Here is a 15,955-nt window from a genome sequence, read left to right on the forward strand (position 1 = left end):
TATAAGTACACACATATATATAAACAGCCTGCGAAATTCAGGTCAGCATTCAGTAATGCCGACACAAAAGCTGACCTATCTTTTCTTTACAATGGAATACAACTGCTGACCTGAATTCTTGAAGTGTTTGCATGTAAAAATAAATATACGTAAAAAGTATGTAATATTTGTTTATTATATGTCCATAATTTGTTTATAGTAATTATTTGCTTTTTTATGTTTTAAAAGTTTTATTTAAGAAAAGAATTCATTCCTTTTTTTTCAATTCATTTTTTTATTTTTCTCAAATTTATTCAAGCATAGCAAGTTTATTAATTCATTTAAAAGTTATAAAAAATTACTTTTCAAATGTCTGTTGTTATGACACTTTTTTTAATCAAAATTTTAGTGCGATTGTTATTTTATCAAGTTTTTAAGTCTAAAAGTGTTAAACAAAGCAAACACAGGACAAGTCATAATGCCTAACAAAACTGTTATTGGAAAATGGGGATTTAAATACTGTAGCTTACAAACGAATGATTCACAAGTAACTTTAATTTGGTGTAAAACTTTCCAAGAATACGAGAGCTTTTGAAAAATTGTGCAAATAAAAATAAAGGCTGCACTAAATTAGCAACAGAATTGTTTGTACAAAGAATATCAGTCATAAAAAAGAATTTCAGACCATATATTCTCATATGCAGCTCTCTTAAGATTGAATGAAACCAAAAAAAAACTCAAACAATTGATACAAATGGTTCCAACAAACAAGAAAAAACAACTAATTTTATTATTTTTTGTTTAGTCTTATTTTGTTTTCTCTACACCTATTTTTAAAGGGTCAGATCATTTATTTATATAAAATCCATACTATTCTACAATTTTAGAGTGTTTTTTTATTAAAAAATGGAAAACAACTACTGTAGGAGAAGTAAATTCTTATTTCCCTTGGAGGTTAGAGTAACTAGATGTAAACTGTAAGTTGGTGTAAACGGTCTACTTATTTTTTAAACCATTTGTTGTTAACAAAATCTTTGCCTACCGCACTTAAACTAAATTTGTATTTCTAAACGATGTTTTTTTTATGATCTATCTAGAAAAACAATAAAAATGCAATAGATAATCTGATTTTTTTATTTGTTAAAAAACAACTTCGAAACTAAAAAACAACTGATTCATAAATATGCTATATTCTTACATAAAGTTTAAATGTTAGGTTCTTTAAAATATTCCTAATAACTTCAAATTTATTCTACAAAATAAAGTGCTAAATATTGTTAAAAAAAACAACAGAGCAATGATAAATTAGTAAAAATCACTTATTACATTTTTTTATAATTTTCACCATGTTTATCAATATAACTCATAAGAAATTAATAATCAAATTAATAAACTTCAATTTAGGGGCTGTTCAAATAATACTTGATTTTGTAAACCCTCCTCCCCACGTGACATTTTGTGGCATTTAAAAGAACCCCTACCCCCCTTTGTGTGACATGACAAAGACAAAAAAAAAATGTTTAAGTGTATATTTTAATTGTAATGGTTTATTTTTTTAAAAACAATTCAATTGATGAATATATGTCTAAAACCTAAATTTGTCCCCAAATTGGACTTTGACCTTCAAGTATTGGAGTTTCATGTTCTTCAATAATTTTTGAAGACCAGTTGAGATAAGAGGTATCAACATTGTCCTGATCATACCACTCAATTGTTTCTTTGTCTGTATTTAAAAAGAAACATATGAGTTCTGATAGAAGTTAAGCAGCTAGGTAATGAGGTCTAATTTTTTGAATATCATTTGAATATTCAATACTTGAGCGAACTGTTTTGTATTGTTTCATTGATTTGATAGTGGCAAAATATAAACTGCAAGTAGGTCAAATTTTTGGTAAGAAATTTTGAATGCTTGGACACGAGTAGTCTTATGGCTATCCATTGGGATACTTTTTTGTAACTGTCATGTGCAAAATTGTTTTACAAAGTGATAAGTTTAAAAAGAGTAATGCAAAGTTGTTCTTTGTATTATTGCATTCAAAACCATCGTCTCCTTAGAACAAAGAAATTAGTGTTGAAAAAAAACCAGTTGGAATGAGATAAAACAGTGAGCTGCAATGATGACCACAGCAGTTTTGATCATTACATTTTACAAGACAGTATTGACTTTCTCTGACATGTTTAGCATCCCACTCTGCTCCAAAATGTTTTAAATATACACATTTTTTACTGTTTGGTTTTATGTACTTGGTTTTAGTTTCAAATCCATCCATGTCTGTGCTAGGCCAAATTTGTGCAAGAACTTCACCTGCTTTGGCAAAATTAACCTTCTCCATAATTTTGTCTGTTGTTTCTGCTTTTGAATTAAGATGGCTTCCAAAATGATCAAATGGAAGTATATTTTCTGCTAGGTCATGGCTTAGAGAAACCATTCATCTCTCTACCCTGTTGAAGGCACTTCTGCCAGGAGTGTTAGTGGTCACTAACATTGCATCAAGGTCTTGACACAATGAATTGTTTTTCATATCAAGTAATTTTTTTCCTCTCCCACCCCTAAGACTGTCACGTATTATTTGAACAGCCCCTTATACCAAAAGTTAAATTACAGGTCATAAATGTCTCAACTACTGTAATATTTCACACACTAGTGGAGTTTCAGACATTTTTAAAATATGAAATATTAAAATATACCCTGTTGTTTAAATAATTCAGTAGAATTGTTCTGCTTTTTTATTATTATTTTCACTACATTATTTTTATGTTTTTAAAAAAGAATATTATTTTGCATGTCTACATTTAGAAATCAATTCTGATTATTGATTTACTAGACATTCTTGGTTTGCATGTGTAATTATTTCAGCTTTTTCTTGTAGACAATACATTTTTTAGAGCTAACAAAATGATAATAAAAATCCCCCTAAAAAATAAACAAAAGCAGAAGTAAACAATACTAATGGATTTTTTGTGTAAAAGTGTCAACTCATTCCACAAATGTGTGAAATTTCACTAATGTATGAAATATTATAGTAGTTAACCTCTTTTCTGTGCTCAGCGTAGTTAAGAAGAGATTTGTAATTCCTAAAATCCTATATATTCCTATATATTTTTAAACTTCAATTTTTTGTGTTTTCTGCTCATTTTTGACTGTTACTGTTATATATTTTTAAAAGTTTTAAGTTTTTAAGAGTTTAAGTTTTTTTAATCCAATTATCAAGCAATATAAAACTACTAACTACTGTCGTGTTTTATGTACTATATCACTACAGTACATAAACAACAGTGCAGTCTTTATATAACAGTTAAAACAAATTTGTTAAGTATTCACAATTCAAAAATCTCTCTTTTATTTAGAAGTAAAATAGCTCTTTGTTTTGACCATTAAAGTATTCTAAAAATGGCTCTAAACGTCATATTTTACTATTCCAGTAAAAACAGTAAAAATGTTACATCGAAGTTTTCACATAAGTTTTCACTTCACAATTTACTTCCATAATCTTTTTATAGTTGTTCAAATTGATTTCAAAAAAACAAAACATTTTAGCTTTTATATAACTCTTGCCCCATTATAATTAACATTTATAAATGAAATAAAACAATAAGTTTCATGATTTTTAAAAAAAGTGCACCAATCAAAACGCCCAAAAAAGAAGTTGGCAATTTTTGAAAACAAAAGAGCCTAATGCAATACTTTTCTTCAGATCTCTCCTTAACAACGCTGAGTGGTGACCATAATATTACATTTTTTTCTTTTTTATTTTGGCCTGAAGTTTGAATAAAAAGTAAATTTTAAGAAAAAATTTAGCTGATTTATTTGAAAAATGTATAACAAATGTATAAAAAAAAGCCATAATATCTAATAAAATTGAAGCCCTTTCAGCTAATAAACTCCTTTAACTGTTTATGTTTGATAGATGTGAACATGCCAGGTGGAAATGGGGCTACTCCGTTACACTATGCATCTCGTTATACAGAGAGCAAAAATCAAGAAATTAACACTGAAATCAAGCAGCAAATGATAACTTATCAAAAATTTAGTTTGCATAAACGATTAAAACATTTTGATATATTTCTTGGAGACAAAATAAAAAAACGTGCAATAAAACAAAAAAGAAAAGAAAATATGCTAAAGAAAAAAGTTTTACTTCATGGTTTTAAAGAATGCAACACTATGTATATTGATCAATTCACTGATAATACTTCTAGTATGAAATTTAAATTTCCATATAATAATAGAAATAACAAGTTTTTTTCTAAACCCAAAACAAGTTTTTTATATCATTATGAACATAATCAAAAGGAGGATGAAAAAAAAGATGCAGTTGTTATTGTAGGTAATTTATATCGACAAGAGATTGCTGATATAAAAACTATAGATGCACTTATAATATCAAATGTAAAAATTGTAACTTCTTTATTTAAAATTAACTTAAGTAAACACAATAGTTCTGGTTCAATAAGTGCAACAACTAATCTCAGTAGTCATTTTAAAGAAAAGTTTAATATAAAAAATAAAAATCTGTTACAATGGAAAAAAAGTAATGATAATAGACTAAAGGATTCTATTTTGATGTTTTTGTTGGAGCAAAAGGTAAATGTTAATGCTAAAGATATCAATGGTTCCACTCCTCTCCATTATGCTGCTACAAGAGGAAACCTGTTTGCAGCGGATTTGCTGCTTATGCAAAAGAACATTTATATTGAGGTAAATTATTTGCATTATTATATATACATATATATATATATATATATATATATATATATATATATATATATATATATATATATATATATATATATATATATATATATATATACACACACAGTGTTATAATAACAGGTTCTAACCTTAACTTTCTGACCGAGAAAAACTCTTTAATTAAATGGTAGCCCACACTATGGGGATCACTTAAATATAAGTATCAAAATCAGATTACAATATCCTGGCAAGTTATTTACATTTGAATTTTCATCCCAATAAACACAAAATGTGTTTTGAACATTTAATACACAAATTAATATGTATTAAAATGTATTATAGATGTATTAAACACGTCTTGTATTTACTGGGATATTTTATTGATTGCGCAAAATGACAGCTTATTTTGCATTTCTACAGCCCTAAATTATAATTATTTTGTAAAACTGTTTAAATTGATATGAAACATTTTTAATTATAACATAATTTATTTTAAAAAAAACTTCTACTTTTGAATTCTGGAAAAATGCACATTGTTTTTACTTTTTTTTTATGTTTTTACAATGAGAGCTAAATTGTCTTCCTCTAATTTTACCAAAAATGCCAAAAACTCTTAAAACCCACCAAGAATGCATGAAAAATGTTTTTTTTCTTTGTTTCAATTATTGTCAACAAGAGCTCACATCAAATCTAAAAGAAAGATTATTATGTCAGATTATACTGAAATAGAAAATCGACTTTAATGATGACAATGTTCCACTTGGAATTTTAAAAAAGTGTTGCTCTTGTTTAAGAAGGAAGGAAAGTGGAGAGGAAATCACACTCCCATCATTATATAAGTTTAAGACTATAAAACTTCAACCAGAAACTTGAGACTCTCACTGTGACTGCTTGATCTGTTCAAATGAAAAACTGAGAAACAATATTCAAATGATAATTGAATTTGCACAAAGTTCAGCAGCTAGAACAACTTTTTCAACAGTAGAAAAAAGATGCTCAGATTTTTTTCAATTATTGGCAGAGGACTGCTTCACAACTCAAGTGCACACCCCTGCACCTGGAGTGAATCTAGATCAAAGGAACTTGTAAATCAAGGGCAATTGAGGACTTTTGAATCCTTGGAAAAAAACATTTCACTCTTTAAGTCAGCAGGTTCCAATATCAGAAAAGCTTGCAACTACAAAAATGTTGTTCATTCTTTAATATTTAAACTACCTGGAGACACTTTGGTTTTAAAGTTCCTTCCGCCCATGGAATTGCATCTCCTAATTGGAGTTTTAATTGTCTTTTTGCTGTGCTACTTCATGTTTTTCCTCAAGCAACTCTATGGACTGATGCATAATATATTAAACAACAACCTTACCATGGTGGAGATTTTGCAGAAAATGAATCCAGAAAGCTGCTACATAATATTGATATTTTTCAATCAATTGCTGAGAAATACTCATGTTATGCAACCATCCCATTCATTAATACTTTTCGAAAATTCATTGCAAAAATTCAATGTCTGGCTGTTTTGGATGCAACCTTGGTGCAAACTACTCACAAGTAGTTCAAGCATTCAAAGTGTCTTATCTGCAAAATTTGTCAGTAACAACTAAGGTCCATTCACTATTTTTCTATTTGAAAGAGTTTATCGACACTCATGACCAACCTCTTGGGTTTTACTCAGTACAGGCAACAGCAATGCATCAAATCTTTCAGATGCATTGGCAAAAGTACGAAAGGCCCAATCATCATTCAGAATACAGTAAGAAGTTGCAATATTACCTCATTGACTTCAATAGTAAGCATTGCTTGTGAAAAGTCGTTTTAAGAAGGGATTTTTGGATGAATGATTTTTGGATGAATAATTTGTTCCATGTAAAAGAAACAGTTTTTTTATGAATATATTTTATATTTGTTACTTATATAACTTCAAGAATATATAATTTTGCTTTCCTTGTTTATATTGATGTAAATGGAAGATTTTTACTACTGTAAAAAGCAAAATAAGTTGTTGTTTTGCCTATCTTTGCAATCAATAATATATACCAGTAAACACAAGACATGTTTAATACATTTATAATACAATTTAGTATGTATTAATACGTGTATTAAATGTTTAAAACACATTTTGTGATTACTAGGACAAAAGTTCAAATATAAATAACTTGTGAGGACATTGTAATCTGATTTTGATACTTATATCTAAGTGACCCCCATAGTGTGGGCTATCATTCCACTAAAGGGTTTTCCCTGGGCAGAAAGTTAAGGTTAGAACCTGTTTTATAACATTGTGTGTATATATTAACCAAAAAACATATATTTTTTTTGGTTATCTAATATTTGTTCTAATATTAGTTATCTATATTCTGATATATAGTATTATTTAAGGTCAGGTCAGGTTATCCTGCTACTGGTAACATGTAACCCAGTACAACCTGCTTCATGTCATGCTGTTTTGTACAATACGCTTTTTTTGGCAAAGGCTAGAAAAAGCCAATTCTATCATAAAACATCCCCTGTCTTGGAGTTCTTTTCTGAGTTAAGGCTAGAGATGGTGTCTTGATAAAAATACTTATCTTGGGCAGATGTTAAATGCATCTGGCTATTGTCTTGTAGAAGGCCTCCTAGGCAAACTACTTAAAACTTAAGGGGTAAACAGATTCTATCTGTTGACCAGTTATGCACTTCTTCTTTATCTATTAAGCTGGTGCATATATATTTATATTACATTGTTTCCAGTTTAGGATGTTGAGTGCTGGATCTTCTTGACATGGGTTTTGCTTTTGTCTCTGTTTCTATCTCCCAATGAGGGTACAGCTCTAAAACTCAGTTTTATGGTTCTTAGGCTGACTAGTAGTCTGATTTCTTGAGCTCTGTAGTAGCTTTCAGAGAGGCTGATTTCATCAACAGCTGTAAAGTATCAGAGTACTGTGCCATGTTGCGCATACAGTGCCATGTTGCGCATTAATGGTGTCAAGGACACCATACTTTTTGTTTTATTTCTTTTGTTCGTACTTTTGGTGTGCATTGTCGAGGCCACATTTGGAGTCCTTTGTTAGGGCTTAGGGTTTATTAGTAGTAATGAGCCAACTTCTTGGGCTAAAAAATAGTGTACTGAATATTATCTGTGCTTTGAGTCAAGTTCTTTAATAAATTTAAAGATGACTAAAGTACCAAAAACTTTACAACTCCAAAAACCATTGTCATCACCAAGTTCTCTAAATCTATCATTCACTAATATTAGTGGTCTTCAGAGTAACTCTTCTTCTGTTGAGTCTTATCTCTTGCAAAGCTCACCAGACCTACTTGCTCGTTGTGAGACTGATTTGAGTTTTGCTGTCTCATCTTATGATCTTGGTGTTGATGGTTATCTTCTTTTAATTTGTAAAGATTCCAATAGTCATACACTTTGCCTGGGCATTTACATTTGGAGGAATTCACCCATTTGTTGAGAAACTAGGTTTGAATCCATCAACGATTTTTTTATGTGCTTTCGTTTAGCACCACTTCACTCTATTGTCTTTTTCTTTGTTCTATATCGCTCCCCTTCATTTCAAGACTCCACACTTTTTGATGCTTTTTTTAATCAAATTCACTCTCTTTTTATCTTTCAACCAATATTGTTGTTGTTGGTGGCTCATCACACTAAATGGCTTGGCTCTAGTGTCAGTGACTCTGCAGACGTTAAGGCCCACAACTTTTGTGTTTCTCAATCTCTAACACAAATAGTTAACTTTCTTATTTGTTTTCCAGGCAATAGAAATCATTTACCTTCTCTACTCGACTTATGTCTTGTTTCTGATCATAGTCAGTGCTCAGTTTCTCCACATTTACTCTTAGGTACTTCTGACCATGGTTTGATCTCTCTAAAACTATTATCTCATTCTTCTTCATTATCTGAATCCCTCTATCATTGTAACTCTTACAACTACCTTGAAGCTGTCTGGGATTTTTTTTGTGATTTTCTTTATAATGGCCCTTGGGAAAAAATCCTTTGTTATCCTGGTGACAAATGTGCTTCTTACATAACTTCTTAGATTCAGGCTGGCATAGAATCTTTTATTCCCTCTCGAAATTTCCAAATCAAACTTTACTTTTCCTCTCATTGTGCTGCTGCACAATGAGAGGAAAACCCTTTCCAATCACAAACATTACTTTTGCATCTAGCAGCAAAAGAATTCTCTAGAAAATAGATGTCTGTTTACTATTGCTAGAAACCATTGTAAATTGGTTTTGTCTGACACTAAAGCCTGTTATTCCCTAGTCATGGAATTTTGTATATCATATAAAATTAGGCTATCATTAACAGTATCTATAACAATGGCAAATCTGTTATTCCACCTCTCTTGTATGGTATTGATTTTGTCGCCTCACCTAAAGGCAAAGATGAATTGTTAACTAAAAAATTCTCATAAATATCATCTCTTAAAGATAGACAACAGCTCAGGAGAAGTGTTCTTCTGAGCTGTTGTCTATACTTTCAAAACTATTTAACAAGTGCTTATCAGAGTCTTGTTTTCCAGCCTGCTGGAAAGCAGCATCTGTTATCCTTATTTTTTAAAATCTTGGAGAGAGATCTGACTCATCTAACTACCGTCCTTAGTCTTCTTCCTATCAAAAGCAAGGTTTTTGAATCTTTAATTAATAAACACTTTTTCTCTCATCTTGAATCTAGTAACTTACTTTCTGATCATCAATATGGATTTCCATCTTCTCGTTCTAATGCTGATTTGTTAACAGTAATAACCAATAGTTTTTATCGTGCATTAGATAGATGTGGAGAGTTTAAGGTTATTGCTCTTGACCTTTCTTAAGCCTTTGATAAAGTTTGGCATGCTGGTCTTCTCCATAAGCTTTTTTCTTACAGTGTATCAAGTAATGTCTTCAAGATTATTGAATCTTTCCTTACCAATCATAGTATAAAAGTTGTTCTTGATGGATAGCACTTTTCTTCATATCCTTTAACTTCAGAGGTCCTCAAGGTTCTACCCTTGGCCCTATACTCTTTTTAATTTACCTTAGCGATCTTCCAGAAATTCTCACATCTAAGGTGGCATTGTTTGCCAATGATACTACATTTTATTCTCATGATAAAAAGCTAACACTCTCTGATTGCTTGGAGGAAGCATTTGAGCTTGAAAAGGCCCTCACCTCTGCTTCAGCATGAGGCTCTCGGTGGCTGGTGAACTTTAACTCAAATAAAACTCAATTTTTTTAGCTAATTGTTATCGTAAAAATCTAAATCTTCCTATATTTATGAGCAGTACTTGATGAGTCATCTACCCTTCATCTTCTAGGATTAACTCTTACTTTCGATTTTTCTTGAAAACCATATATCTAATTGATTGCAAAATTAGTATCTGCTAAGGTTGCATCTCTTTATTGTGGTCACCACTTTTTAATCAGGATTCTATTCTTTATTTCTTTAAATCTCAAATCCGTCTTTTAATGGAATACTGTTGCTGTATCTGGGGCAGATCTTCGAATGGTGCCCTTTCTCTTTTAGACCATGTGCAAAAATGCATTGTAAACATAGTTAGACCTGCTCTTGCAACCAACCTCCAACAACTTTCACATCAATGTTGCTTCTCTTTTTCTTTTCTATAAAATAAAAAAATAAAAATAATATAATAAACTAAATAACTAAACTAAAAAAATAAAAATCTAAGCAAATGATAAAATGAATAAAAAATAAATTAGAAAAAATAATAACATAAAATTGATATATTTTTTAATTTTAATTTAAAAGTTCACTGCTTAGAATTTAGAAACAAAGTTTCAAACTTTTTAATTTTCAAAGTTTCAAAGTTATTTAATAAAGCTTAAATAATTCGAAATTTAATTATATAAAAATTTGAAACTTTGATATTTTCTAATGTCTACTAAGTAAATAAAACTTAAAAGAAATGATCAGTTAATAGGATTTAAATCTGATATAATATGCTGATACAACAGTCCCACCTCATAAATGACACAATTAATCAACCTAATGGTACATCAATGTGGCGATATAGAAAAAACTATTTTTAAACTAATTATTAAAATGCTTCTACATTAGATTATTTAAGTTTGAATTTTTCTAAATTAAAAATTATATTTGTGTTATGGTTTTATTTTCTCTGGTTTATCCTCTTCTTTTTTTTGATCATTTGTTAAATTCATTTCTTTTTTTAGTCAATGTTTTGTTTATTTTAAGTTTTCTCTTTAAATTAGTTTGGTTTTTTCAGCGCTTTTTTTTTTAAATTTATTTTAAACATTAGTTTTTCTTTTTCTCAACCTTTCAGTTAACCTTCTTCTAGCTGCTGGCCCGAATTTATAGTGTTTCTAGTAATCATATTTTCAAAGAAATTTTAGCAGTTCCTTCTCCATGAAACTTGTTAACTTGTTTCTCTACATAAAGATACTAAAGATAACAAACTAGCTAACAAAGATAACAAACTAGCTAACAAAGATAACGAATGAGATAAAAAAGAGTTAATATAGTAAAATTAGTAGTAATTTATAGTAATTAAGAGTAGAATTAGTTTTAAGTGAACAGTAAAAAGAATTTTAGCAAGGTCAGCAATAAGTTTTAGCAAAAACCTTATTGAGTTTTGTTAATACTTTAAAAGAATGGCAATATAGTTAAAATTGAGTTTTATGCAATTAAGTTCAATTAAGATACTCACAATAGTTACTCACTATGGTAACTCACAATGTGTTGGAGAAATTTATTGAAATAAAAACTTCTTAAGGTTTAAAATAACAAAATACTTTGCTATTTTGTTTTTAATTATTCTACAATAATAAGATACTGAGTAATTACTAGTAATAGTATTTATTAAGTTATAATTGTTTCGTTTTGCTAGGCTGTTGACCAGTCAAAAATGACACCACTTCATTGTGCTTCAATTGCCGGTTCATTCAAAGTATGTGAAATATTGTTGAAGCATGGAGCTTCGATTTTGTGTCAGGATAAAGAAAATATGACACCCCTGCATTGGGCAGCTACGGAAGGACACTTAAGTAAGAATATAGAAATTCCAAAAAATCTTTTTCAATTTTAGATTTTATTTTTATTATTTATCACAGATGTTATTTAAGGTAAATATAATTTAAGATTCAGTTTGTATTTTAAATAGAATTGATCAAATTGGCATTCAATTCTAATTCGTTTTACACAAGTAGGGTAGGTTAGGGTAAATGAGCATCCAAAAGATGTGAGTAGTGAAGTTCAAGCTGCTTTTTTTTTTTTTTTTTTTAATTGCCTTTATGTGATGATAATAGAAAATGGTATAATTAGCGTAAATTTATAATATATAATATTTATATGCAGTAATTAGTGGCAATGATCTAATTAAAACCCTACTAAATATTTTATGTAATTAAAATATTATTATTTCACATGAAAGAATCTGTGAGGCAAAATTTTTATGTTAAAGTATAGATATTTAATTTTTCATTAAGAAAAATATCTTAGCTAGAAATCTGTTCCACTTTTGTTTGGAAAAAAAAGGCAGAGAAACATTTATTTTTGACTTCAATTAAAGTGCTCATATTATTAAATGGTCTGGGTAATATGAGCACTTTGCTGCTTTTTTAAAACCTCTGTGGTTTAAAGAATTTTGGGTGCCCAAATATCTAAGTGAATCATGAGTAGAAAAGAGGTAGATGGTTCTGATTTTATTCTTCTTTTTATTTTAACTACCTCTATAACAATAGTAATAAAGGGTTAAAGATATTACTTGTGGAGTTCTAAAGTTTCTGTTATAGGTCTTCAAAACTTGTGTCACGGAAAGAATGATAGAAAGAAAGAAATTTTTTTTTTCTTTAAACAAGAAGTTTTTAAGTTAAATTTACAAAAAAATTCTTAACTAATATTTAAATTTGTTTTTTTAACTTCAAATTAATTAAGTGTTGCAAAAGTATACGTCACAGAAGGACAGAAAGTACACATTCATAAAATTACCATATACTTCTTTTCTATACAAACAAAAATAAAATTTTGATAGGTTTTATTGATTTTGTTTATTGTTAACATTGTCAATAACTTTCTTCTTCCACCTTTTGCTTTTTCATTCTTTTTTTCGATTGTCAATGATTTAAACTATCTGATGGTTTTTTAAAGGTGTTGTTTAAGTAAAAGTTAAATTAAATTTGAATTTAGTTTTTCAACATAGTAAATTTTTAAAGTTCCATTAATTGTAATGTCACACAAACAATCAGCTACTTCAAAAAAACTGTTTAGCGTGTTCAATAACAAATTTAGCTGACAAAACCTTACTGTAAACTTGGGTTTAAATTTCATTATGTGCCTCTCCATAAATCCAAGTCAATGTAATATTTTCAAGGATTTAGAGAAGGACCAAAAGACAAATTAAGATTTTAAATGACTAACACATCCTAACTGCATAAATGGAAACTGATGGAGCTTACCCCTGACCATACTAATGAGCCATTTGATGTTAGAAAATTCAACATTGCCATCAAGCTTTATTTTGCTTCATATGATTGCTAATAAAAACTTTATCATACTAAAATTTTTAACAAGTTTTCCATTTTGAATTGTAAAACTTTTATGGAATAAGGAGCTGCTGCAAATATGGTAAAATGTTTATTTCCAAAAATAAGCACTCCAGATTTTGTTGATTTGTTTCTTTTTATGCATTCTCATTTTGCTATCATTAAACAATTGAATAAATGTATTGCAGCTTCTTTTTGAACTTTGCCAACAACCTTTTTTGAGGTTATCCAACAGTAAAATGGTAAAATGTCTCTGTAGAGTTCATTAAAATCTATTACTCTGTGGAATTTAAAGAAGTCATCATTTAAACGGTCCCAAAAAAATAAATTCATTTTACTGAAAATTTGTCAAGAAATGAATCACATTTCAAAGTTGTTTCAAATGTCCAGAAAGAACCATAAAAACTAAAAATATTGTGTTAATGCTTTTATGTTTATAAATATTTTTAGTCATTTTGATTAACATCTAAATAAATTTAATTAATATCTAAATAAATTTAATTAGTAATAGTAATAGTAATATATTTAAATAAGTCTTTTTAGATTACATGACAAATAATTAAAAAACAAAACAAAAAAAAGACAATAAACTATACAAAAATTTTTGGTTTGTAAAATATAAACTTTGAGTAAAAAAAACATTTTTTATTTCATAACAAGTTGATATCAAAATTGAGAAAAAGAGAAAAAAGATTGCTTTCATTTAATTAAAGTTTACATCTATGACAAATAAGATCTAAAAAGTCAATATTTGTAGCTGCTTAAGCACAAATTAATTAATAAACGTGCAGCTCATTTTCACTAAAAGATGTACTGTTTGCAGCTGTAGAAAAAATTATTATCTAAATAAATATAATTACTATCAAAATAAATTTAATTAATATCTAATTAAATTTAATTTATAAACAAATTCGCTATTTTTGGTTCACAGGTTTTGTTATCTTAAATTACGCTTTAGGCTGATTAAAAAGTTATAATACTTCACTTATATAATTTCTATATTTTTGCATTTTTTTAATTTCTTACTCCAAGAAATTAGGCTTTAAATTTTTAAAATACTTTTTAAAGGTGTTTTTCATTATTAATTTCCTTCAGTAAAAATAAATATTCCTTTTGTCTTTGTAAAACTTTCTCATATTTTTTATATTAATTATTGCCTAAAAGTAAAATGTAACAAAATAGCATGATTTAAAATTATACAACTATTAAACAAACTAAAGTAATCCATTTGTCATAGAAGAATGCACATTCATTGTCACGTTAGGAGACCAAATTCAACCCCTATAAAAAAATGTTTACCCTGTATTTGGCTGGATCTATAATAAATTCTCAATAGAGTTCATTAAAATCTACTACTCTGCGGATTTTAGGAAGTCATCATTTATGCGGTCCCAAAAAAATTAAATTTGTTTAACTGAAAATTTGTCGAGAACGGATTCATATTTTCTATATAAAATATAAATTTTCTAGCATTTCCATCAATGCAAAAAATGTAAATCTTTTTTAGAAATGCACCATAATTGGGTATTTCTTAAAAAAAGTGAATTTCTCAAAAAATTTAGATGCACTCAAGATCAGATTTTTTTTTGATAACTAAAAAAATCAAATAGTGTACTGCATTTTGATTTGCAAATATTTTTATTTAAAAACAAGTTTTACATTAAATATAAATAAACTTAGTTACATGTTTATTTCTAGCTACTTAATTTTTTGAATTTTATTTACATCATAGATATTGTTCAATTACTTTTCAAATATGCTGAAAATCAAGGTGGTGTTCGGTTGGTTGCCAAGTTATTTATTACATCTAATCGAAATGAACAAACTGCTCTTCATCTAGCAGTTGAAAACAATCACATAGATATAGTCAAGTATTGTATCAATAAAGGCTCTGATGTAAACTTAGCACAAGCAAACATGAATTCTCCTCTTCATCTTGCTTGTAACTCAGGGTTTTTCGAGATTGCAAAGCTTCTTATTGAAAGTGGTGCTAATATTGAATCAAAAAACCCTCTGCAAGAAACACCATTACACAAAGCAACATTATTCAATCACTTTGAAGTTATTAAGTTCTTGTTAGCGAGGTAAATATTAACTTTTTTTGATGCTTTTTTAAATAATATTCAAAAGTTTTGCTTGTGTGCTAAATATACACCTAGATATTAACTGCCCAAACCAAGTCTATTAATTAATATGTACTCAGGCTAGGTTGGGAAACGGGTGCAATCTTTAATCCTGATCACGCATATAATATTTAGTTGCAACAACTTGACAACAACTTTTTAGATTTTTTAAGATATTTGTAAGCACACATTACAGATATTACTATCTCTCTCCAAAATAATTAAAAAAGAAAAGATTATAAAAAGGCTAGACAACTTAACGTAAAAACATGGCTAAATAACACCACAAATTAATAAGACATTTTATCAACTAAAATACTTGAACTAAAAAGATTTTATTTGTTACAATATTGAACAATTATGGTTAAACAATTTGAATAATTATATCATAAAATAGCAAGCAACTCGTAAAATATTTTATATACATGGTCATTATCAATTGTGGTATTAAGAAATATGTAAGAGCTCAGTAATTACAAGTTTTATTGATGCTCCCTGTACTAATTCTCATTTAACTCTCATCTAAGAGAGAGAGGGGGAGAAAGAAAGTGTTTCCAAAGCAGCATATTAAAAAAAGTAAAAGACACGCAATAAATAATATTAACTGGTTTTATTAAGTTACCAGTAAACAAAACTATTTTTACCTTTATTATTTGAAGTTCCAGCTTCT

At 28.4% G+C, this 15,955-nt stretch overlaps 1 protein-coding gene across 1 annotated transcript in view; it reads left to right on the plus strand.

Annotated features, from left to right (window-relative positions):
- The window catches only part of LOC136078138 (transient receptor potential cation channel subfamily A member 1-like), a 124,497-nt gene that overhangs the window by 28,125 nt on the left and 80,417 nt on the right, over nt 1–15,955 (plus strand). Inside the window, exons 4-6 of the mRNA XM_065793172.1 lie at nt 3,888–4,678; nt 11,509–11,665; nt 14,895–15,246. Of these exons, the coding sequence (XP_065649244.1) occupies nt 3,888–4,678; nt 11,509–11,665; nt 14,895–15,246 (1,300 nt within the window). The remainder of the gene's footprint in view (nt 1–3,887; nt 4,679–11,508; nt 11,666–14,894; nt 15,247–15,955) is intronic.

Source organism: Hydra vulgaris, chromosome 03 (genome assembly GCF_038396675.1).
Source record: "Hydra vulgaris chromosome 03, alternate assembly HydraT2T_AEP".
NCBI classification, from domain to species: Eukaryota; Metazoa; Cnidaria; class Hydrozoa; order Anthoathecata; family Hydridae; genus Hydra; species Hydra vulgaris.